At 34.7% G+C, this 24998-nt stretch overlaps 1 protein-coding gene and 1 long non-coding RNA gene across 5 annotated transcripts in view; one reads left to right on the forward strand and one right to left on the reverse strand.

Annotated features, from left to right (window-relative positions):
• The window catches only part of LOC131047939 (uncharacterized), a 78634-nt gene extending 66739 nt beyond the window's left edge, over positions 1–11895 (forward strand). For all 4 annotated transcript variants that reach the window (XM_057981756.2, XM_057981754.2, XM_057981753.2 and 1 more), the window contains 3 exons: positions 10872–11086; positions 11216–11324; positions 11443–11895. In XM_057981756.2, the coding sequence (XP_057837739.1) occupies positions 10872–11086; positions 11216–11324; positions 11443–11532 (414 nt within the window). In that variant the 3' untranslated portion in view covers positions 11533–11895. The remainder of the gene's footprint in view (positions 1–10871; positions 11087–11215; positions 11325–11442) is intronic.
• Positions 11896–12829: 934 nt separating this feature from the next.
• Positions 12830–13551, reverse strand: LOC131047895 (uncharacterized). The gene is made up of 2 exons (XR_009106301.2): positions 13431–13551; positions 12830–13281 (listed from the first exon to the last, which is right to left on the reverse strand). It is a non-coding gene; the product is annotated as an uncharacterized LOC131047895 (long non-coding RNA).
• Positions 13552–24998: the final 11447 nt, after the last annotated feature.

The following is a 24998-nucleotide window of genomic DNA, read 5'->3' on the forward strand; positions in this document are numbered from 1 at the left end:
CATCGTATGATTCCGTACGGAATTCCCAAAATATAGGAGGGTTGTTGAACAGAGTTGAATAGAATTGGCAGAGCCGAAAAGGATCACCGTATGGGAATTCAGATAGCCTTGAAAGAGTATCGTACGGACCCGTATGGAATTGGGGGAGCAGAAAATTGTCGTACGGATCCGTACAGAAGGCACTCAGGTGTAAAAAGCAGGAAGAAGAGTCGTATGGACTTGTGGTAGTAGAGGTCAGTTCGGGGGTGACAATAGAAAGGAAGAAAGTACACAAGGATCTATACGAGGATGGATATGAACCGTACATGAGCAAACCGTACGTGAGGAACCTATCCAAGTCGCAAGTGAGTAAAAGTTGCAAGTTGTTCATGGAAATGCCACTTGCATCGTGGTTAAACACTGCAAAATCTCCAATTTTTGGCTTCATCAACAAGGTTTTTGGCATCTTAAAAAACCACGAAAATCATGTGCACCATGGAGTTTCGTGTGGCTTTGGTCAGTACACAATTCAAAAGATAAACGGTTGTATGAACAGCTTCAGCCCAATATGCATGCTCTAGTTGAGAATCTTTCAACATACTTCAAACCATCTCCATGATGATGCGATTTCTTCGTTCAGCAACTCCATTTTGCTGAGGTGTGTATGATGCAGTCAATTGACATTGAATTCCATTTTTCTTCAGATATGTGGAGAATTTTGTGTTAGTGTATTCCCCCCCTCGATCTGAGTGGAGGGAGGGCACGAATACGATGATTCGTATCTTTCTCCACAAGAGTGCAAAACTCTTTGAAGTAGGAAAAAGCTTATGCTGCAAGCAATATACCCACATTTTCCTTGTGTGATCATCAACAAAAGGCTGAAAATACCTGAAACCATTGTGACTAGGTGTCATTGGATCGCATAGATCGGTATGCACTTGCTGTAAAGGTTGGCTTGAATGATGCTCACTTAGATAGAAGGGTACTCTATGTTGTTTTCTAGCAATACAACTAGAACAAACAACACTCGACTTCTCAAATGATGGAAGTCCTTTGACCATGCTTTTCTTACTAAGTTTTAGCAAGTAACTAGTGCTCAAATACCAAATCTATGATGCAAAAGCATAGAAAGATCATTATCCTTAGTCACTAAGGCTTGATTATTAGCAATTGTATCAAGCCTAAACATTTTACCAATCTCAGTAAAGCTAGTAACAATCTTTTCATTTTTAGACTTATCTTTTGATCCTGAGTTGTATCAAATTCAATCCTAAGGTTATGATCAAGAAATTGATTAACAAATAGAAGATTTTTGGTAAGTCTTGGCACATACAAAACATTAGTAACCACAACGATGTATGCCAAATTGTAAAGAGATGTCACCAATACCTTTGATGTCATGGGTGGTATCATCTCCAAGAGTGATTGTACCATGATGGGATCTCAATGTGAGAAACCACTTCTCTCCAATCATGTGCTTTGTACTTGAGTCCACATGCCATATCGAGGTTGATTGTGAACCATCTTTTGAAGTGTGGGCTGAAAGCACGCATTCCTCATCTAGAGAATCTTCTACTTCAGCAACATTGCTTTGTTATTTTTCTTTGTTCTTCTACTCCCATTGTGGTTTGCCACTTTGAAATGGCTTCTTTTGACGTGAGTTGTTGGATGATCCTTTGTTGAAGAAATTGTACCAACAAATTTTCACATAATGTCCAACTCTTTCACACATTGGACACTTCTTCTGAGGTTTGGATGAATTATCAGATTTGGGAGGTTGACTAGGCTGCTTCATAGGCTTCTTGCCGTTATGTTGTGTGGTCATTGCCTGATCATCTTGATCATGCTCCCGGCTTATACTCTTCTTTCTTGCTCTGATACCATATCAGAAGAATATCATTGAGTCTAATATCTTCCATATCATACTCGTTGAAGGTCTACAAATATATAGGAATAATATCAGTGAATTGTATGCTTTAAAATAGCATTTACAAGTCCAACCATATAACAAAATATGCAACCATATGCTATACTATACTAACAAATAAACAAACTATAACCAATCAAACAAACTATAAGAGTATGAATGATGGAATATCCAACATCACATCCCACTTGCACAATTTTTGCAAAAAGAAAAAGTTCAATATTTTGTTTGGATGTATTAATTATAATGCTAAGTTATCTAAGTTTCTAAATTGCGGATGATTTTTTCTCCTTTGAGATTTTGTGATACAATGGCTAGAAATAAATAATCTTTTCAAGGCAACTGAAGGAATCTCATTGGCTTCTCTAGAGAAGTCACATTTTCTTTGATTTCATTGTAAGTGAGTTTCCAAACCAATAGAAGCCCCAACAAAGTTAAGAGATTTTCCTTAGATGATACTACTTTTCCTCTAGGTGATCAAAGAATGGGAAACCTTTCTCCCCTACATATGTTGTTCCCAATTGAACTACTAGAACATTTGATAAGGACATCATTATGACAATAATGGGTAGTTGATCCCTATGCATGATTCCAAGGAAGATTCTTTGGGTAATAATGATGCATCAATGAATGGTCCTTTTAATCTTTCTTTTGGAGAGGATGTTGATGTTTGTACAAGTCATGCACCAAGGCTTGTTAGAGGCTACAAGCGTGCTTATGTATAATGGTGGGTTAAAGAGTGCATTTAATATAAGGTGAAATTTGTTGAGAAGTGGGATTTCAAATTGTTTCCAATGATCTTCAACTAGATATCTTAGACAATGTTCATACCTATTGATGTTTGTGTCCATATGTGCTCTGTGTTGGCTAGATCATTCTCTAGACAGTTGAATTTCTTGTCAATATGTTTACCACATTTTGCAATAGCTCTCTTTGAGGTGATGTATAGGGCTGCACCATGTATAGATTGAATCAGGTTTTGCTATGCAATGGAGGGAGGGAAAGGCCAAAATATTGAAATGGGACTGTAAGAAACATGGTAAATGTACAACTCATATTTTGATAGGAGGAAGAGCCTCATGGAATGTTTTTATCATCTTGTTGTATTTTGAGAGCCTTATATGTAGGTGATGAACTCCTTCAAGTGCCTTGATATGGTTAAGTGGCAATTCAAGCTTAAGGATATATGTTAGGATTACCATGAGGTAAAGGGATGACAAATAGAGTGATTCTCCAACCCACAAATTGTACAAGGGTGAAAATCCCAACATTTCTTTGCTTTATGTCCTTGCCTATGACAATGAAAACATTGCATATATTGTGTTCTTTGAGTAGGTCTATTTAAGCTTGTGATACCTACAACATCACTTTTATTTCTTTTGTCCTAACATATCCAAGGCCTTCATTCTTTGGCCTCATAACTGGCTGAATGGGCTCTCTTATTCCTTGCCCATGTTTTTCCAAGCCTTTTCCCTTGCATATGCTTCAAGTAATTCATTGAAAAAAATAGTTTCTTTTCTCAAATTTGACATTTCCTCGTTTAATTCCTTATTTTTCTTTCTTATTTTCTCCAGTTCATTTTCCAAAATATCTTTCACATGTATTAAATTCTCATTTTCTTTCTTTGTTCTTTTACCACTCTTTCCCATTGAAATGAATTATTGAAACTTACTTTCCTTATTTGATTAAGTGTACTACAATCTCTTCCCACTGTCTTTTACCACATGCAATTTTCTTCTCAAATTGATAGCTTTCTTTGAAACTTCAACCTCTAATCTATAATGGCTGCCTTCTAAGTTATCTTTAATGATATATAATGTCTTTTAAACTGTTTCTAATAGAAGTTTAAATCTCTTACTTAATATCTTCTTCGACCCACATTTGTTAGCAAAATAAAGTAAGATGGGTAGAATAATTTTCGACGAATAATATTGTAGCTCTACTCCTTACTAATTATTTTGCACCCCTTTCAAGATTTGATAGTTGGATGCATTGAATTTGACCTTCTTTTCTTTGTCTTTAGGCTATTCTTGTACTTTTTATTTTTGGCAATGAATTCTTTTTGACTTTTGTGGGCAACTTTTTCTCTACAAAATATTTGTGTTTGGGCATACTTGAAGGATCCAGTTTCTTATCCTTTTACTGGCTTATGTGGAAATATCTTGTACTCAGTCTTCAAAATTTAGAAACCACGATCTTCTAGAGCTCTCAAACAGACATCGCTCAAATGATCATTAGATTTGAATGACTTCTTTTGAGTCAGTGGCTAGAAAAAACTTTTCAAAAACTACAATCTATCTCTTTCACAATAATTTTTTTTAATGATCTTCAAACTCCTATGATCTCATTTGTCTTAATAAAAATGTGACCCCAAATGTCCTTGTGAATTTCGGTCAAACAATCTATTTCTTGGCAGCTCCCTTTTTCATCAGTTGTAGCTTAAAAGGTGATCCTTCTCTCTTTCTTTGGCTGGTGACTACACTTTCTTTTCAGCGATATCTCCTTGGCGACAAATTTCAGAGAACACTTTGACAGAGCATAAACTTCCTTTGCTAAGTAGGAATCGATCTCCGCCTTTCTCAAATTTCTTTGTTTCTGTCTGGTGGTTTGCAAAAACAAGTAAGTTTCAATTCTTTTCTTCTATGATTTCCCACGGTCTTCTCAAACTTCTCAAACTTGTATGACAACCAACTTCAAAACTTCTCTATGCTTGGCTAACGAGAAACAACAGCTTCCTATGAGCTCCTCTTTAGGAATGGCTCATGTTCTTTTTTGGTAGAATTACACATCAACGACTCTCTTTATGCTTGATTGGAGGTAGTCTTTCTTACTTCAATGACGTTCTTTGGTGATATACAGGTGGGTTGGTGGCTTCTACAACTTTAAAAAACAACAACAGTGGTTTCTCTACACAAACTCCTTCACTTCATTACCCAGCGGTTCCTCCTACATATTGTGACCTTTTCACACATCGCCCCATTGCAAATGGGGACCCCCACTTTTTCGCTTTTTAGGGTAGATGTGTTGCTTAGGTTGTCTTAGTTTAGCAGTAGTTTCCTAGTTTTAGCCTTTTCTTATGAGAGGGTGTCGATCAAAATGCTGAAAAGGATATTAAAAAAGTTAAAAATGATCATAAGTGCCAACTTGCCTTAGCGTGTTAATTTGTCCTTCTGAGGTCAATTTTCCACTTTGCCTTAGAAATTTTGAGCAAAAATGATAAAATTATTGCAAATCAATGTGATTTTTGTGAAAGTCCAGATGTACTATGATTTTCCACTCTTGGGTACTCAAAGCAATGCAAAACAAAGTTAAAATTCTTAAAGTCCCGATAGAGATCTTTTTTCCACTAAGCAGGTATGTTAAAATCCATTAGTCCCGATGGAATGGGATTTTCCACTTAACAAATGAATGAACAAAGTCAAGTTTGAGAAATGGAAGTCATGACAATCTGCTTTGTCCCGATGGGAGGCGTTTTTCCATTGAGATATTAAGGTAAAATCAATCAGTCTCGATGGAGGTCGTTTTTCCTCTCCATTTTGAGCACCAAATTACCTATTTTGAGTTTGGGACATGTGTTTGGAATGTTTAGCCCTAATGAGGGTTGTTTTCCACTTGGAAAGAAAGTTTACAAGGCAAAAAATATGTTAGTCCCGATGACCCATGTTTTTCCACTCCTCAGACTTAGTTAATAAAGGAATGGTGGAAATTCCCGATGACCTTGGATTTTCCACCTTGAAGGCAAAAGTCCCAATGAACTTCAATTTTCCACTTTAGGCAATATTTTGTCCCACATGCATCATGATGTTGTAGGAAGTGGAGGAAAAGTGAATAAAGCTGCAAGTGGGTGAATGAGCAAAGGTAATACAAGTGTTGATTAGTCCCTATGACCACCAAATCTCCACTCAGATACAAATCAAGCAAATTTCCAAGGACTGAATTAGTCCCTATAGGGATCAATTTTCCACTTAGAGAGTAAATGATTAAGGTGATGTAAAAACATCAAAGGTGAAGAGTCTTGATGACTATCGATTTTCCACTCAGCATAAATCAAGTGAATTTTACAAGGTGTCCTGATGGGAGTCGATTTTCCACTCCATCAAAATGTGATTAAATAAACATGAAATGCCAAGGACTATTAGTCCCAATGAGGGTTGAATCTCCACCCAATGGACTTAGCTTGCAAAGGAAATGAAAAATGATGAAACAATCAGTCCCTATAAGGTTTGAATCTCCTCTTTGGGTGGGAAAGACAAAATTCACTAAGGGGAAAGGGTCCCTATGGGCTGCGATTTTCCACCATTCCATTTGGTGGATCAAAACATAAGAAATCAATTCAAAATAATGATCAAGATCAGTCCCTATAGGCTGCATTTTTCCACCCTGGCAACAAAGTGTAATGACTTTAATCCCACATTCATTGTGGATTGGAAAATGAAGGAGCAAAACTGAATAAGAACAGATGAAACAAAACATAAGTTTCAAACAGGTTGGCAGGTCGGCTAAGGAGGATTGGGATTGCCCAAGGCATCAAGGGAGAAGACATCACCATTGGGGACATTTTGCAGCCCAGCTGAGACGCCATTGCCAGCTGAGGGCATCATTTCGAGCCATCATTTCAAGGGGAAAATGCATCATTACCAGCCAAAATCAGGTTTCCTTATGGCAAAATCTCCAAATTTGAATTGAGACCTTCACATTTTCCAGAATTGGTGTTACATAGTTCCAATTTTCTGATTTTAAAAAGCTAATAAGTCTGAAAATCAATTGAAATCAGAACCTAAGTTAATTCTGGAAAATTACCTATCACAATTTGGGACAAATGTTGGGAACAAAAAGTCCCTATGAGATTCTATTTTCCACTCAGGGATCAATGAGGAATTGCGTCAGGCATAACTCATAAGGACTAAATAGTCCCTATGGAGGTTGTTTCTCCACTTGAGGGCTGAATTTGCAAAGAGATTGAAAGGGAATGTGCAAAGTGCTTTGTCCCTATACCCATTGATTCTCCACCAAGGGACAAATCAATTCAAATAAGGATCAACAACAAAGTAGTCCCTATGACCAGCAAATTCCCACTGATGAAGACTCAGTTTAACATGAAATTGGTCCCCATAGGATTTGATTTTCTATTAAGGGTTCAAAGCTATTAAATATCAAAAGGAATTAAGGATTCCTGAGTCCCTAAGGGAATCGAGTTCCCATTCTCATGTGGTGAAAGAGATCAAGATGCTAACTGTCCTTATGATGATCAATTTCCCACCAAGATTGAAACAAAGTTTATCCCATAGGTGTTTGATTCAATATTTGTTTGTTCTGCAAGTCTGCTACACAGAAGGGAAGCATGATGATCAAGGCTTGAAGTGAAAGAGGATGCAGCTTGTAGGGATACCAACAACTCAATACTTAAAAGCAACAAATGATGAAGGATCAGCTCCAAGATGACAAGCAAGTGAAATGCAAGAATGAAGAAACTCAAACAATGCTATGAGGAGGAACCTAAGTTCAGATTCAAGAAAAGATAAAGGTACGATTTGGAGAAAGGACTCTACAAGCATATTGCAAGGACATCATCATAAATGCAAAGTATCACAAGGAATTCCAAACATCATGAAGAATGTTCAAGAGTTGATCAAGTTTATAGGGTAAGCTGAGGTGGCATTCCAGTCACCATTCGTCCAATCAAAGGGTACCAAGTCAGCATTCATTCGAGGATGGAACAAGTGACACGTGGCGCTACATCAAATATTATTTATCTTACCTACCCTCATCTCTCATTGGCCAATGTAATGGTGGTTGTAACAAACCCTAATTAGGGTTTTATCTTGTAATCTTGGCCATTGATCTTGAATCAATCCGAGCCATTCATTGTAATGGGACCTCTATATAAGGCTCATTTCTCTCATTTGTAAAGGTTAATAGTTGAAGAGCTAGAAATTAGGAGAATAGATAGATTAGAAGTTAGAGTAGAAGTAGATTAGGAGAGAAGGTAAAGATTGTTGCCAAGATCTTGTTGCAAGAGACATATTGTTTTTCATTGAAGTTATGGTGAATTTCGTATGTTGATTCAACATGTTGCATGGTCTCTACTTCTCATTTGTTTTAATGTTGGTTAATTGAATGAAAGATCTTGTGGATGGTTAATGGTGAAATTCGCATATCCATACTACTAGCAGTTTGTTGATTGTAAACTTGCCTTGCATGGTCAACTAGAATCCTTATTCAAGCTCAACTTCAATTGTTATTCACACATTGTTATGCATTGCCTTGATGGTGTCTATGTTGTTGGTGGTAATTTGAAGATCATATATTTACCTTAGAAGATTGCACTAGTTTTGTGGAGTTGTTCATTGATGTCAAAGCAAAGTCTAGTAGAGTCTCACCAAGTCATTCACTACTTACACTCCTAGGATTAGACTAGCTTCCTAAACCCTTCATCCTTTTGTTCTTTTTTAAAATTCAAGTTAGTTTAGGAGAGAAAGCATCATAAGATTGCAATATCAGATGATCAAGTTCTAGCAATGTCCAAGTATCCAAGCATTCGTTTGCAATGTAAGCCCCCTTGTGATTCCAGCAATATCACATCAAACCATTGAGCTTATCCACACGTCAAGACCTGACATTAGGAACCTCAGAGTCTTCCAATTGATCATGTAGTTTAGCATTTGGGAAGATTTTGTTCAAGAGAGGATAAGATACCTTGGTATTTTATTATATGTTTGAGGTGCATAAAAAACACATCAACACTACAGTGCCTTTAAGATCTTAGATTCTCCTTTCTGACTGCTTTGACTATAAAAATATGATCCCTCATTTGTCTTAGTGGCTTAGCAATAAGAACTTTTACTCCATAGAAATTCCTTTTCGTAGGTGCCGAGCTTTTTTTAACAGATGCATCTCCCTCTTTATCTCCTTTGGCGGCTATTTAACTTCAACATATTTACTTCCTCTCTCTACAAATTCCTAGATATAAACGATTTGGATTCTCCCAGTAGGTGTCTCCTCAAGTTTATTTAGACTACCGGCGATCACTTTCTCTCTTAGTAGCAAACTTCTCTCATGATTTTTTGAAACTCTCTTCAGCCTTCTCTCTACCAACACACAATGACTTTTAATGGTATGTAATTATTATTTTACTTTTCCAAGCTCCTACGAACTCAATCGGTCAATTTTTTAATAGTCAAGTCTCCCACAATCTTCTTGCTCTGATACCATGTAGAAAATTGGAGAGAATAGAATAATATTTTCTGTATGTTCAAATAGGTGGATCCAAAGATCCTTAAATAGGTACATCAATGAAGAGACGTGTCTCTTACAAAAGAAATGCCTATACATAATGATTGTGATGAAATATAGTTTATATCTTAACAAAAACTTGTGTGTAAAATGAATATAATGTAAACTCTAGAGCAAGGATCAGTAGTATCTAATGTTTTTCTTTTTGATAAAAGATCAATTATATCATGATAACCAAGGTTATAAGATAACGTTAAGTAATAGATAAGCAACGATTTGCACTGAGGAGTTAATTGGTAGCCTACATACATGACAATTGAGAAGAAGCCTTCAATGCTCTAAATAAAGATGTCATTGAGAAATTTTCAGGCTTTTGTACATATTTTAATTTGGGGAGTGCTTCAAATAAAAAATAGTATTCCATGTAAATTTATTTGATAGTTTTGTCAATACTATGAAGTCTATGTCTTGTTAGCGTAACTAGGGATTCATCAAAGCGTGCTTGGATGTTTGTGCAAATTTGCTTCAGAACATAATCATTATAAAAACCACACTTTTATGTTCATGTGTGTGCCCTACATGACAAGAAATAAAGTTCTAAAAGTTTCATTCAATATGTTTAAGATGATGTTAGCACTTTTCCTCTGCATGATCTAAATTTTGACATCTTCAAGCATTTACTTGATGACTCGTCATGTGTTGTAAATCTGTAGCATGTGGGTGATTGTTCAACTTCTTCCAAGTCTCTGCTACACAACATTGCCAGTTGCAGGTCCAAACTGCCTGTTATGACTCTAAGAGTCCACAATCATCACTTATCGGTCCAAAATCGTTGGCTACTTGTCCAAAACCACTGCTGAGCTGTGAAAATACCTTTGGCAGGGCAAACCCTGCCTTTGGAAGGGCAAACTCTGCCTTTGGAAATTTAGATTCCTTTCGAATTGTCAGCTGGTCCAAAAGTTGACTTAAAATTGGTGACAAGGTAACTCCAGATGTCAATCTCTGCACATCAGAATTCAGCTCATGTGGACTTAATATGAGTTACAGCCAACACACTCTGAACAGTTTTTGGTGCATTGTGGTGAGAAGGCCCCTGTCAGGTGGTCAAACAGATTAATTTTGACCTCAGTTCAGATTGTATGTTGATTAGAGTATCAGGAAGCCTCATATAATTTCAAACCATTATGATAACATGAGTGATAGCTTCTACTCTGAGATTGACACCTTTCTATGATTGTACTCACTGTAAGTGAATCAAAAACCCATAAGACCACCTGTCTTTCATCCAAAATTGTGTTGAATTATTCCATAACGTATATTACCTGTGCGTACGGTTTGAAGGCCTTGTGTTTCTGTTTTGGTGTAGAACCACCAATTAATGTTCTCTGGCAACTAATAGTATACTAATTGTTTAGTAGCCGTTCTTCACCAATTAATGATACCTTATCCTTGTAAATTTTTATTTTGAGCCCTTGTGCTGATCGATTGTTGATCGCTGTATCTGATATAGGACTCATACACAGCTTTTGGACATGTCTGTGCTGGGGCCCATTATAAAATCTGTCTTCAACTATTTTTTTCTTCACATTTAATGTTCTAAGATGGTCATTTTCAGAGATCATATTGATTATTTTATGTAAAGTGATCAAGTATTTTGAATGTCTTTATCGTCATGAGTTAGAAACCGCAAATAGTAATTTGTTAATTCAGGTGTACTCGCCCCAATTTTTAGGCTTTGATAGCAATGGAGAGGCAAAAGGTGCTGGAAAAGGAAGCCGAGACACACAAGAAAATTGCTGTAACAGAAGCTGAGAAAAATTCAGAGGTCAGCAGCGTTATCATGGAGCAAAGGATGATGGAGAAAGAGAGCATAAAGAAGCAACAAAAGATAGAAAATGAAATGTATTTGGCTCGTGAAAAAAGCCGTGCAGATTCCAACTATTACAAGTACGTTGCTTAAACCTTACCTTCCAATGTAAAAGGCTTACCCTGTTTACATATAGATTGAAACTGGAGATCATTATCAGGTGACATATTTATCTTTGAACCTTGAAGCTGAAATGGCAATTCTTTCAGGGTTATGAAGGAAGCTGAAGCAAACAAGCTAAAACTTACCCCCGAATATTTGGAACTGAGGTTTATTGAGGCCATTGCAAATAATTCAAAAATGTTTTTTGGAAACAAGGTAATATTATACATCATATTTACTTTTTTGTTTCTACATATTTTTATTGTTAATTTTAGTAAACAATTGTAGATTAAAAGTTTTTTTCTCACGTAAGACCATGCAATCTTCTACACAGGTGCCAAATATGGTTTTTGATCAGAGACTATTAGGAAACTTTCTGGCGCAAACTGTAAAACAGAGAAATGAAGAGTTGGAAGAAGACTAAATAAGTTACATAACCAATTCAATTTACCCAGAATATCATTGTAAATTAATGCTCTCTGAACAAACTTCTGTCAATTCAAAGACTAGATAAAATTTATAGAAATAAAGATTTTTCTGGAACTGTATTCAAGCAATGAAAGCTATCTATTGGTTTCTGCACGAAATTGTGCTCCCAAAGATGGTCCTTTTAGTGATATTGTGTCTGCTATTGACAAATTCAAGTGCTATAAGTTGAAAATGGAAGGTATTTTCTCAAGTCATGAATAATTTTTTTGGCATTCCATTACCTCATTTATTCAGTGTGAGGTTTATGATGTGTAATAGTCACTGTCATGAGGAATCAGATAATTAGTATTTTAAATCCTCCTTTGAATTACTCCATTGATTAACTTGTATGCAATTATATTGCTCATAAACCTTACGCATCCAAGTGTAGTTTTACTGGCATAATATTACCAATTCAGTAACTTGTATGCCCCCACCTTAGCAAGATGGAACATCTAAGCTAACAATATCTAACCATGTTTTTTGAAATGAAAGACTATATCATCTCCATATAATAAGGTTAAAAACACTCAATTCAAACTAGCAATTTTGGATTCAATTTTATGGAATAGTTGTCAAAGAACAAGGATTTATTCAATTCATAATATAGTACCCAACATAAGAAACCCAAAATTTCAGTGGGAATAAATTTCCACTAAAAAAGATTAGTTACAAGCTTCTAGTTATTGTGAGAATGGTAATCAATTGGTTATTGTACATGCTATAGGATGCATTTATGAGAACTTAACCATAAGACAAATGCTTATGTAGTTGTTGAAATAGGAAGACTTTTAACTCTCAACAATATAAAACAACTGCTACAGATAGAGTTAGTTTGCCAAGGAAATCTTTAAATGCAGACCTACAGAAAATGTAACCATACAGCTGAACATGACTGCTACAATATACCACTAGGAAAAACACTATGGACATCACAAACCTTCTAAGGAGAGCCCCCTCCAAGTTTGGTGCCATGTAAGCTTGTCTTCACACCAATCAACAATGACTCGGGGATTCCTACACCCTTCACACTGCAAAAATCCGAACCAATTTTCTACACCAAAAGTTTGCACTTTTTCCAATGCTAAATGGATGAGCATTTTGTCAAACAGTTTGTGTAGTTTCTGATTTGCAAGTTTTTATTATGCTTGGTTTGATGGATTTATAGTGTAATGATCACACATAAACATTCATAACCAAACTCGGCACTCATAAACAAAATAAGAAACAGTTGCACTAATTGAAATAGCTGATAACAATAATATTTCATGCAATAGACTGCAGTAATAATAGCAGATTATTACAAAATTCTGATCTCAATGACCAGAAAGGTTCGTCCTCTTGAGGAAGCTGGAAACAATATTTAACATCAATATTTTATCACTGGATAAACAGCTATCTTCATAAGGATCCGTGCTTGAGTTATTTGAACTCATACTCCTCACACCAAGGGCCAAAAATGGCTGTCAACGCCTCTTAAATCTTCACACCAGCCTGCCATAAAGCTCACGCCAACCTTGGTCCCCACAATCTATGGTATTCACTCCTTGCAAAATCTAACATTGGTGCACAGGAAAAAGCAATTCTCACGCATAGCAATAATCAAAACACCAATCACCCATCATGGAAATTGCCCAGCCCATAAACTTGTTTGTATCCCTTATTCTTTTACGTGTTCCTACCAAATGTGGTGTTCCATTTTCCTCTGCATATAGAATTCAATATAATATCCATCTTAGCTTGCAAAATGGAGAAATAATAATTTATCCTTCGTGTGCAAAATCTCTTAAATTATTTTTACTCAAATCAGTCAACCACTGGGCAAAAGCGAAACTTGTGTGATTCCACTTGTACCTTTGACCACCGAAGCCAACAATAGTAAGATTCCCATCGTAGGGTTTGCTAAGCAAGAAGCTCAAACTTGCAATAGAGAAAATGAACAAGCAACAAGCACGAGCAAATGAGCTCTCAAATATCCATTTTTCTAAATTCTTTAATTTCTGATTCAAAATATATCATTAAAGTAATTTTATAAAGTGACTTTATAATATTGGTTTTTTTAATTACTTAATTCATTTTATTAAATTAATTAAAATAAATTCATTTGTAATTTTTTTATTGAACAATTTCATTTATTTAATTAATTTATTTTCTAATATAACATGAAATTAACCTATGAGAATTAAATAGACTAAATGAATCATTTATAGCTACTACATGGAAGGGGAAATCACACACAACTTAAACCTACAAGGACATGACTTTGTCCAATGCTTTTGTGCACTCATAAAATTGAATTATTAGATTGTAAAAAAGAATCCCACACTAAAAGGCACATAGCTTGTCCCTACCATGCCATGTGGAATTTACCTTTATGCATGAACCACCTTTAGCTCTCACCACATGCCAAAACCATGCTTACACCTATATACTATTCAAAGACAAATTTAACTGAGATTGAATGTACAAATCCTATATTCAATTTTATTCTAACATCCATGCTAGACCATGATGGTGACTTTAAGTCTTTAACTAATAAGAATATATGATTTGTCTTTTTCTTATCTTCATAGGAGTAAATATTGAGATTGAAACCATATAGACTATAGACAATTCAAATTGTGAAAGACTACTATGCCAACTCAATTCAAACTTAGTTAAGAATGATAATTTTGGAAAACTATAAAACGGAGGAAATTTTTTTGTAAAACATTACCTTTTCACAAGATGATAACCAACTATAAAATTACCTTTCCACAAGAAGATAATATCCAATTATAAAATTACCTTTGCAAAAAATTACCTTTCATTAGTTGAGTTGGGTCTTGTCTTCAGGGCTTCCATGAAGGTTTTGATGTTTTGTTGTAGCTGTAAGGGGATTTCCACTGCCCTTTTCTTTGATTCTTCCTGTGCTTCTCCTATTGAGGTAGAGAGTATATTGGTGGGTTGTGTCGTTTTTCCACATCTTTTTTTCGGGTCTTCTTTTGCTTCCCTTGTTGAGGTGGAGTTGTTTACTACTAAGGTGAAGACAACAATTTTGGGAGTAGATGGGAGGTGTTGTAAGGGGAGATCCAGTCTTGCTATTTCTATTGAGGTGGAGTTTGAGGACGGCAAGAGGTTCTTGTATGGCTACGAGGAGGTTGGTGTTGTTTTTGCTTTTATTATCTTCTCTTGTTTCTCTCCTATTGAGGTGGAGACTAAGTAAGGTATTGGAAGTTGGTCTCTACATCTCTTGAAAGTTGTGGGAGCCTTTTCAAAACCAATTATGAAGGTTATGGGAGCTTTTCAAACCCAAAGATTATGTCTTTCTGAGTTTATTTGTTTTGTGGCTTCAGTTTTTATTGTATCAACATGGACTCTTATGATTTATTTTTTTGATCTATTGTAGTTTGACTGTTTTTTGTCTATGTTTTATCTTTTGTAGTGTCTTGAAAGTGGGTTTTAGATCTTAAAAAAAATTGTTTGTACAGGGTTTCAAGTCCCTTCAAAACCTATTTTACCTCTAATAAAAAAACATCCAATTATAATGAATTTGAGCAATCCATGGACTAAACATCAAAATTTAATTCAAATATATAAATCACCATGAAGAATAAAATAAAAAACAAAGTATTAGTTCAAAATCAATTGACTGTGATATACAAGGAGTGAAAAACATAAACACAAAATTAGAATGTAGGAGAGGAGCCACTAGACCCATCCCTCATTCGACTCAATATGTAGTGTCCCTCCTAGACTTGTATTTTGATTTGCGCACTGATAGACTTATTTAGACTTATGATGGTTACTTGGATGGTTGTTTATGACTCTTCTGCTATTTTAGATGGTATCTGTGATGCTAGGACTTTATGTGGATTAATGGTATCCGTTATGACTCTTTATGATTGAAGACTTTTATGATTGATGATGCGAGACTTATTATATGACATTTGATTCTTATGGATGTTGATATATAGTATCTCCTAGATGGATGGATTTATATGACTCATGGAATTACGTATGATTATTGTTTACATGGATTATGTGACTGATAATGATACTAACCCTATTTCGTGATGATGATTCTATGAGATGTCTTGTTATCATATTGTGTGACTGTCTTCGTGAGTAGAGACGATGCCATATCACTCATTGCGAGGAGGATATGTCGTTGCGATTCTCTATCACTTGTCTGTTTATATATATATATATATATATATATATATATATATATATATATATATATATATATATATATATATATATATATATATATATATATATATGTATGTATGTATTGTATATGTCGTGTTAGTCTTTGATGCAGGTTTGCAGGTACCAGACATCGACTCCACTTGGCTCCACAGGTCTGAGCGTGTCTTTATCCCAATGGCAAGTTGTCGAAGATGACATAGTTTCCCTCACACACTCTAGGTCTAAGATGTATACCTTGTTAGTTTATCTTGATGTCTTTTGCTTGGTTGATTTTCCTTTTTAGGTCAACTAAGAGATGTGGTGTATTGTTTCAGTCTCTTCCACCTTGTTTCATAGGTCACGAGGTCAAATTCTCTGGCTTCTTATTTTTCTAAGTCGTGGCTTGGTTATTGGCTTTATTGCATGATTGGATTATTCATTTTAATTAAGAATCTAATTAAGTAATTAATCTATTTAATTTAATTTATTGAGATTTAATTGAGCTTCATTTATTATTTAATTATTTAATTTGTTTGATTTATTGTTGGGATGACTTTTATTTATTGATTTTAGTTTAATTATTTATTTGAGCTCTTTTTATTTTATTTTATTTATTTATTGGTGTTATTATGAATAATGGTAACTAATTATAAAGTAATGTATGGGAATTATTTAATTAACATATGGGTAATTATTTGTAAATAATATTATTCCTACCTACCATCTAATTATGAGGAAATATTTGTATTTCCTGATTGATTATCATTCCTATACTATAGAAATTGAGTTTTGGGTTTATTTTACCTACCCTTATTTTTGATTGGTCGGCTTGATTGAGTAGGTAAGAAATATGTATTTATAATATGTATTTTTTGAACTTTGCAATGGTAAGTAAGATATATGGTTAATGAAATTGTTCTATTGGTGGGGAAAAACTATAGTTTATAATTAAATTTTTCTATTTATTTTGGCTTGTTGGTCTGTGCACGGGTTAATCATCTGGCAAATCATTGCAAGGGGCTTTCGAATTCGGTTTGAAGATTAGATTGTGATTTGGATTTGTGAAGGCTTGGCAATTTTAGATTTCTTCTTCATTTTTTTGGTTTTGCGAATTGCAGGTTGGTGGCTCTTACTTCCGCATTTCATTTTCAGAAAAGATTGTCTTCTCCATGTCTGCAAATTTGAATTTTGATTTCTCTTGGAGATTGATTTTATTGTGGAGACGATTTACCTTGATGGATTTCAATCGGTTAAGCAAGTTTTGGAATAGGAAAAATGCAGATTTGACTTTATGTCTTCATTGTGTTTTCTGCGATTTCGCTGTGAGTGCAATATGAGTGTGTAGACTCTTCCTTCCACTTGTTTTAGCTTCATTTAGTCTCTATCTTGCTTTCTTGATTCTCCTTCTATTGGTTGTTACTTTTCTTTCTCTCTCCCTTGTGGTTTTGGCTTCTTATACCTCAGTTTATGCTCAGTAGGAGAGAGATTTTCTTTTGCAATTTTTTACCAGTGAGTATACAGTGAGTATGTTGTCTTTCCTTGATGTTATTTGAATGTTTTAGACCCTCTGTCTACATTATGAGGGCCGTTTCTGATCCCTGAGACCCCCTATGCCCCTTTCTTAGCTTTAGGACTCATATATGCTCAATTTCCTACACTTCTCCCAAGAACGCTATGCTATCACCTAAGAACGTTGTAGGATACTCCATGAATGCCACCTTGTATGCCAAGAATGTCATCCTTCACCCCAGGAATGCCACTGTTCATACCAAATGCACTGACAAACATACCAAGAGAGCTAAGGTCATGATTTGCAGATGCAAGCAAAATGCCCAGAAATGCCACCCTAGAGACCAAAAACGCTAGCATACATACTAGAAACACTGGCCTACATACTAGAAACACTGGCATACATACCAAGAATGCCATCCTAGGAACCAGGGGTGCTAAGCTATTCCAGGGGTCTTCAGAAGCCAATTTTTAGCCTGTTTGAGTGCATATTTGGTTTGTGTGAATACTTTAGAGGATTGTGTAGTATGTATTGGCATTTTAAGAGTTGGTTATGATGTATTTTTATCTCTCATGATGTTTCATGTTCTCTGGTAAGAAGGTTCATGCCTTACCGTTGAGGTGTTCCTATGCAATTTGACGCTCCGACGAGATGGAGAATGCCTTGTTGTTGAGGGATTGATTATGTGACTCTAGTGGGATGTGTTATGCCTCACTGTTGAGGATATTATGCTATTAGGATCTCTTTTATGGTTTGCATTCATGATTGGCTTATCTTTGATGTTGCATTTGTGAAGGCCTTCTTCTTCGAGTTTGATTCATGAGTCCATATTGCTCAGTTTGCACTCAGTTTGTTGATTTTGTTATTGTATCTTCTTGGGCCTTCATGATGATGTTATATGTTTATTTGATATGTATTTCCACCTTATGGTAATGGTTCATGGTAGGGAGAGTGGGTTCTTGCATGTGTGGACCAGGGTCTTGAGCATTAGGCCTCTAGGAGGGGGTCTAAACTTATTGGATCCACATGAAGAGTTTCTTGTAATTGCAAGTGACAAGTGGCAACTTAAATAATTGATTAGTGGGTTTTGGGTATTAGGAATTCACTAAACGAGATAATAATTGATTGTGTGCCCCTCCTCATAGCCCTAGAAGCATGCACACTTGGGAAGACTGTTGTAGCGATAAACCAATCTCACTTGAATGGCTCCAAGGTTGAGATGGTTCCACATGTCTATTAGGGTGAGGCTTGGCCCATTCTATTGTGAGGATAACATGTGATGACACTCTTGCCCTACATGAGTCCATTGTCCATATGCTTTGATTTATTGATTATGCCTCTGGAGGGTCTCTTGATGATTTTAGCCTTGTGTAGTAGCTGTGTGTTGTGATCTCTTGATTGGTGTCTTGTTGAGTCTTGATGCATCCTTTGGTTCATAGGCGTCATCTTAGGTCATAAGTGTGAGTTGGAACCTTTGTCATCTCCTAGCACGAGGGGTGGTTCCTTGATTGGTTCTACATGGTTGGGTGATTAATCTCCTTCTTCCATTGGGTCACTCTCCTTGGTGTTGCATGTGTGGATTGGATTCTTCATGAGATTGCACTTTGGAATTCGTTTCTATGTTCGTGAAAAGAAGACATTGTATAATAATGAAACATGTATGTAAAAGAAATGATGTATCCTTGTATATGATATTGTCATGTATTTGAAGAAGAAAAAGTTGTAATAGGACTTGATGTTAGAATTAGGTATAGATCTATGATTATTTCATGATGTAAAAGATGCTTGGTATGAGTTTAAAGTAGCCATGTGAATGGTATAGTTTATATACATTTGAGTTGCATTACATTTATGTGATGGAAAGTTTAATGTTATGCCATAGAACGAATGGGAGTAAAATGGAATGATAGCATTAATCTATACTTGAGTAACTAGGTGATCATTGACACCAAAGGTTGAATGATTTGTATAATGTTCTAATAAAGTATACTATGTGTTTGGAACTTTGCATAGTAGATAATGATGATTTGACTATGTAAGAGATTATGCATCTTTGTGATAGGTATCTAAATGTAAATGAAGATAGAATATGATGTAGAGATTAGGAAGAATACTTTGATGTTTTCTTGATGAAAAGAATGATTAATATGTGATATGTGCTTATGAATTTTATTTGAATGTGAAATTAATTAGTCATATGTATTTGGGTTGTATTTGCATTCATGCTTCGGAAATTGAGTTATGTTATGCCTTAGGATAAATGATGGAAATAATTAAATAGTTGCATTGAAATTTAACTTAAATAATTAGGAGTTTATGAGGAATGAATGGTTAAATGTAACCTATGTTGCTTCCTTGAGAGAATACTAAGTGAAAGAATATGCATATGTGTTGGTAATGCTTGATGCATGAAAAGTAAACGGTTAGAGGATTAGAGAATATGATCTTCTAGATAAATGGTTGTTATGATAGAATGTTGCTAAGTAGTGACGTTAAGATACCCTAGGGAATAATTGTGTTGCAAGAGAATATTTTGAAATATGTTAATGTTAGAAGGTTTAATCCGCTTGCGTAGAATAGATTCATGATGCTTTTACTTGATGATACACGTGTTCTTGCAATTGGATAATGTTGTATTGATGCATGTTAAAGTTGGAATGATGTAATGAATGTTTTTTAAAAAAAAAAATCTCCATTTGATTAGTAGTTTGTAGAATATTTCTCTAGGGTATTTTGACGGGCATTACACAATATGTCTACATAACTCTTCTCTTGTGATTTTGTCTTGTCTGATGCCATTGCACACTAATGAAAATATAAGGAAAAGAAATCAAACTCAAATTAGTCATTGTAAACCCTTTCAAATAATTGAAGTTCACTTTGAGTTCAATGGCATTAATAAATCTAATTTATTTTCCTAAATTGGAAGGTTGCTCAAGTATTGATCCGTTGAAGTGGTATGAACAAAAGCACAAAATTTGTACCAAGTTATAAGCTTTCTTCTTATGTTTTGATTCTATACAAGTCTTTTACATAGACTCAAGCATACATTGTTAGGGGTAACACGGGGCTCATCTATTTGTTTAAAATACTTTATAAGATACCTTTTATCATGAATTATAGGACACTTCCTTCCTTGACAAGCACATGAATTAATCGTCTTATGACTTGATAACACTTCTCATCATTTCCTTGCCAAATTCTAGGTATTTGTTCTATTAATGTTTTTGAATAGAAATAAATCAAAATCTTATGCTCATGCAATCTTATACTACATCAATCATATTAACCATCTATTAATTGGGAAAGGGATGACAAGAATTATACTATTAATTTTTCATATCAGATACTTAAGAGATAAAAAGGTTGCAAAATGTTGTTAACAATTTGATCCCTTTAATAGTAATAGAAAGAAACTATTAAATAAGGCTCTAGTAGCCATATAGAAAATGAATCAAGTCATAGTTTATCTTCTACAAATGTGATGGTGTCACATGGAAGGATCTAGGCATATATGCCTCATTCTATTACTTGTTTTGAGTTTTGATACTAATATTGTATTTGATGATTTATTTTTATTTTTTATTTTTATTTTCATTGATGTGTATGGATCATGTACTTTGGTTATATATGTACATATTTTCATATATTTAAATTTTAAACTATTTAGTGATTTTTTCATTGTTTTCACTTTGATGTGTGATTATGCTTATATTCATTGAATTCAACATTGTGATTATTTATTATGCATCTTTAGATTTGAGTCATGCTAGTATTAAATGATTTTCAGTTAGATGTAGATTTTGATAGCTTGTGAATATTATCTCATTCGTTGCTATATTGTATGCTTCATCTATCTTGTGTTGTGCAAATATGCCTAGTGTTTTAATTGAGTATGGAGACACAAGTTTCTCTAGTTTTCATTTAATTGGAGACAACCAACTTGGGTAAAAATGTTGTGTTCTTATTCTTGTCTCGTTCAATCTTAAGTTATGAGCCAAGTCTTATGTGGCCCAGTGACCCTAGATCCAAGTTTGTCAATTCAAAATTCTCGAGTTTTGAGAATACTTATGAAATGCGTTTGCATGTTTTGCATATATTATTCTATTTAATCATTTTAACAACTAGTTATGTTTTATTTTTTCTTTTAAAGTTCATTTAGTTGTTCTTTTGTGCTTCTAATTGTTTTAGTTGTGCATCTAGTTTAGCTTTTGTGCATCTTTCTTAGCTCCTCATGCTTGCACTTTAGTTCTCCTAATTTTAGCTTAGGGTATCTTTGTTCTTTCTTTATGAGCACCTCATTGTAGAATTGTAATTCATTTTGTATTTTTTCCTTTTGAGGAATATAGCTTTGTTTTGTTGCTCTTGTTTGTGGAAGGTGTTCTTTGTTTGCCATTTGATCTTGTAGGTGCTTGTGTTGCAAAATTTAACATGGTATTAGAGTGTGGATTTGGCAAACCCCTTCTCAAGCTTTGAGGGTTTTTTTTCTCAGAAGTGTTGTAGAGTCAAAAATTATTTTTGTGTGGTTCTAAACTGGGCACATTCTTCGAGGCGATTTCTAGAGGCCACCAAAATTTCTAGTCAGTTTGGGGTGAAAAAGGACCTCGCCATCGCATCTAGAGCACCTAAAAAACTAAGGATCACATGTTGTTTTGTCAAATTTTGGAAACATTGATTTCAGGGGAAAAACAATTAGCTGTACAATCCATGCGACCTCTAACAAGAGCTTGCATCAACATTTGAGTTGATGAATAAAAAATTGTGCAAGAAATTTAAAAAATTATTATATTTTGTAGGCTGATTTTTTGGACGATTTAATTATGTGGAGAGAGTTTTTTAAAAACCTATAGGAGTTTTATTTAGGGTATATCATACCCTATACAGGGGCAACACATCATACCTTGTCCAAGGTTGATGCCCCCTTTTACAATAACCATTGTTTCTTTATTGGTGCTAACAACTCTCTCTAGTCTACCAAGCACTAATTCCTTGCCGCCATCGTTACGTAGCCACCACCATACCTACCAATGCACACTCTCCCATGGACACGTCTATTTTGGTTCCAAAATAGTGAAAACATACATCGTGTTAGTGACCACTTGGAAAGTCAAAGTCGTTTAAAAAATGATCAATGATGTGTAATGTGTGACTAAATTTGGTGTTAGCCGATTTTCTAACAAACATACCATGTTTTCGGAGCCAGTTTAGATGTGAGCCTCTCCCACACGCCCCTATGTTCCTTTCGTGTACTCTACACCACCTAGCTCATGGCCTAATGCCTCTCTTTCATTGGCATTGGATAAGCAACATGGCGGATGCCCCTAGCTTAGCCCTGTACCTCTGTTAGGAACCCTACTGTACGAATCCCCATTTGTGTGCTTCTTGGGACCGCTGCCCACCTCGGAAAACAAGGATGACTTTTCCTTTTCGTGTCGTGGAATCTGGGGGAATGGGAAGTGTTGTCGAGAAAGGAGGAGGGGATGGGCCCCCGCAGCCCACGGGCCTGGCCCCCCTCCCCAAATTCCCTACGTGGTGAACTGAAGGTCTGCGGGGCTGCGTGGTCCCTCCCTTTTTTAATAATTTTTAAAAAATCAAAAGCCCCACCATTATAAATAAAATATAATTATTCATTTATTAAATCATTATAATATTATTTCTTGCTTCCTTGTACATGAGTAGTTTTTTTTGACATTATACAGGTAAAAGGTCAATTATATAAAGTCAATAATAGTAAATATTTGTTTGATTTAAGTATATTATTTTGATCATAACTTAAAAATCATAATTTTGAAGTGATTATTCTTGAAAAAGTTAGAAGAAAAGCAATAAAATGTGATTTTGATTGTTCACATCATTTGGTAAAGTTAAATTTTTTTATATAGGTATAAACCAAATCAAATGTGTATAAACATTTTAATCCTACAAAGAAATTTGAGCTTGACCCATAAAACTAAACTTGCTAAGATTTGCCTTTTTTTTTTAAAAAAAGAGGAGAATGTGTGACTTTATATAATTTACCTATACAACTAAATTACTATAATTGACTATATAATTTGCCTTTATATAGGTAAATTTTTATTATTTATCTATATAATGTCAAAAATTATATAAAGTCAAAATAGATATGATGCTCTACGAAATGGACAAGTGTTAGATTAAAGCTTGTGGTGGAATAACACACAAAAAACAACAATAAACAAGGATCAAAGTTAGTGTTATTCAACCAAAAACTAATCTAAGTAGGCATATCAAAAGAGACACTAAAAACATGCTAAAGTATTTAACTAGGGAAACAAATATCACAAGGCATCTCCAAATGCTCTTTCTCCTTTGTTCCTCTCCTCTCCAAGCTCCAAATTAGTGTAGCTCTCAGTAGCTTTTTTCACTATGGATGCTTATGGAGGTTCAAGATTGAAATGTTTTAACTATGCTAGGCAAGTGTAAAACAAACTTAATTAGACATAGTATGAAAATGAACTAAGATTTCTTTTAGTCCAAAATGACAATATGTGATTTATGCTAAATGCTCTCTAAAATTCACTATAGATTAAGTGCATACAAGTTTTCAGGATCTGGATTATCAAGAAATGGGCTCTGTTTATAGGAAAAATGGAGCAATGGATGGTTGAGATTGAGTAATCTCAACAAGGGCTAGGATTGAATGATATCAAATCTATGTGATGGCTTTCAACCCAATCCTAGGATGACAAGTGTTAATATGAGATAGGTTGAGAGGAGAGGGAATAAACATTAAATGCTTGATATGACCTGAAGATTAACTTTGGAGTTAAGGTCAAGGTTGGGTTGAGTGAATAAATTCTTTATTCAAAGGATAAAGCTTTTATCCAATGGATAAACTCTTGTGCAAAGGTAAAAGGGATAACCATGGTCAAAACAATAAATGCTTGAGGAGACACATGGGTCACATGAGGGTTGAGTTAAGGGTTAAAGTCTTTAACCATGGGTGCAAGTGGAATTAACCATAAATGGTCATGTAAGAGCCATTAGTGGTTTGGAAGACTTTGGATGTTAAATTGTTGAACACACAAAGCATTTAATGCTTTTCAAAGACTTTGAAGTCTTTGAGAAGTGACTCCAAGTTGTTTAGGAATGTGACAATAATTAGGGGATGGATTAGGTTAATTAGGAAGGGTTTAGAAGAATCTAGAAGGGGGTTTAAGAGTGCAAGTGGATTTGGTGGGTGAGGGAAAATAGGATTTTAATTAAAATAAAATTAATTTATTTCAACTTGTGGTTGCAACTTGTATTTGTAGGAAAATGCAAGTGGGGGGATAATGAATTAAATAAATATTTTATTTAATTTATTTAAAAGAGGAAAGGGGATTTAAATGAAATAAATATGATTTATTCATTTAATTGATTGTGAATTTGGTTTAATGAATTAATTAAAATAAATTGAATAATTTATTTAATTAAGAGGAGAATGTTTTGAAGATGAATTAATTAAATATTAATTTAATTAACTGATGGCTAGTGGGTTTTTAATCAAATAAATATCAAATATTCATTTAATTAAAATGGACAGATTTATGTGACTACATTTGCCCCTCTTTGAGACGGTGCCGTTTATCGTGTCGTTTCAAAGAAAGAAAAATAGGTGTGAAGAAATGCCCCAAAAAATGTTAGTTTAATGGGTGGTATGCCCCCTTGAGAGATGGGCTGAAAAATTTCAAAAAATCGGGCGACCTCTCGAAAAAGATTGAAAATTGGCAGGGTGG

The sequence above is a fragment of the Cryptomeria japonica genome, chromosome 3 (assembly GCF_030272615.1).
Source record: "Cryptomeria japonica chromosome 3, Sugi_1.0, whole genome shotgun sequence".
Taxonomy (NCBI): domain Eukaryota; kingdom Viridiplantae; phylum Streptophyta; class Pinopsida; order Cupressales; family Cupressaceae; genus Cryptomeria; species Cryptomeria japonica.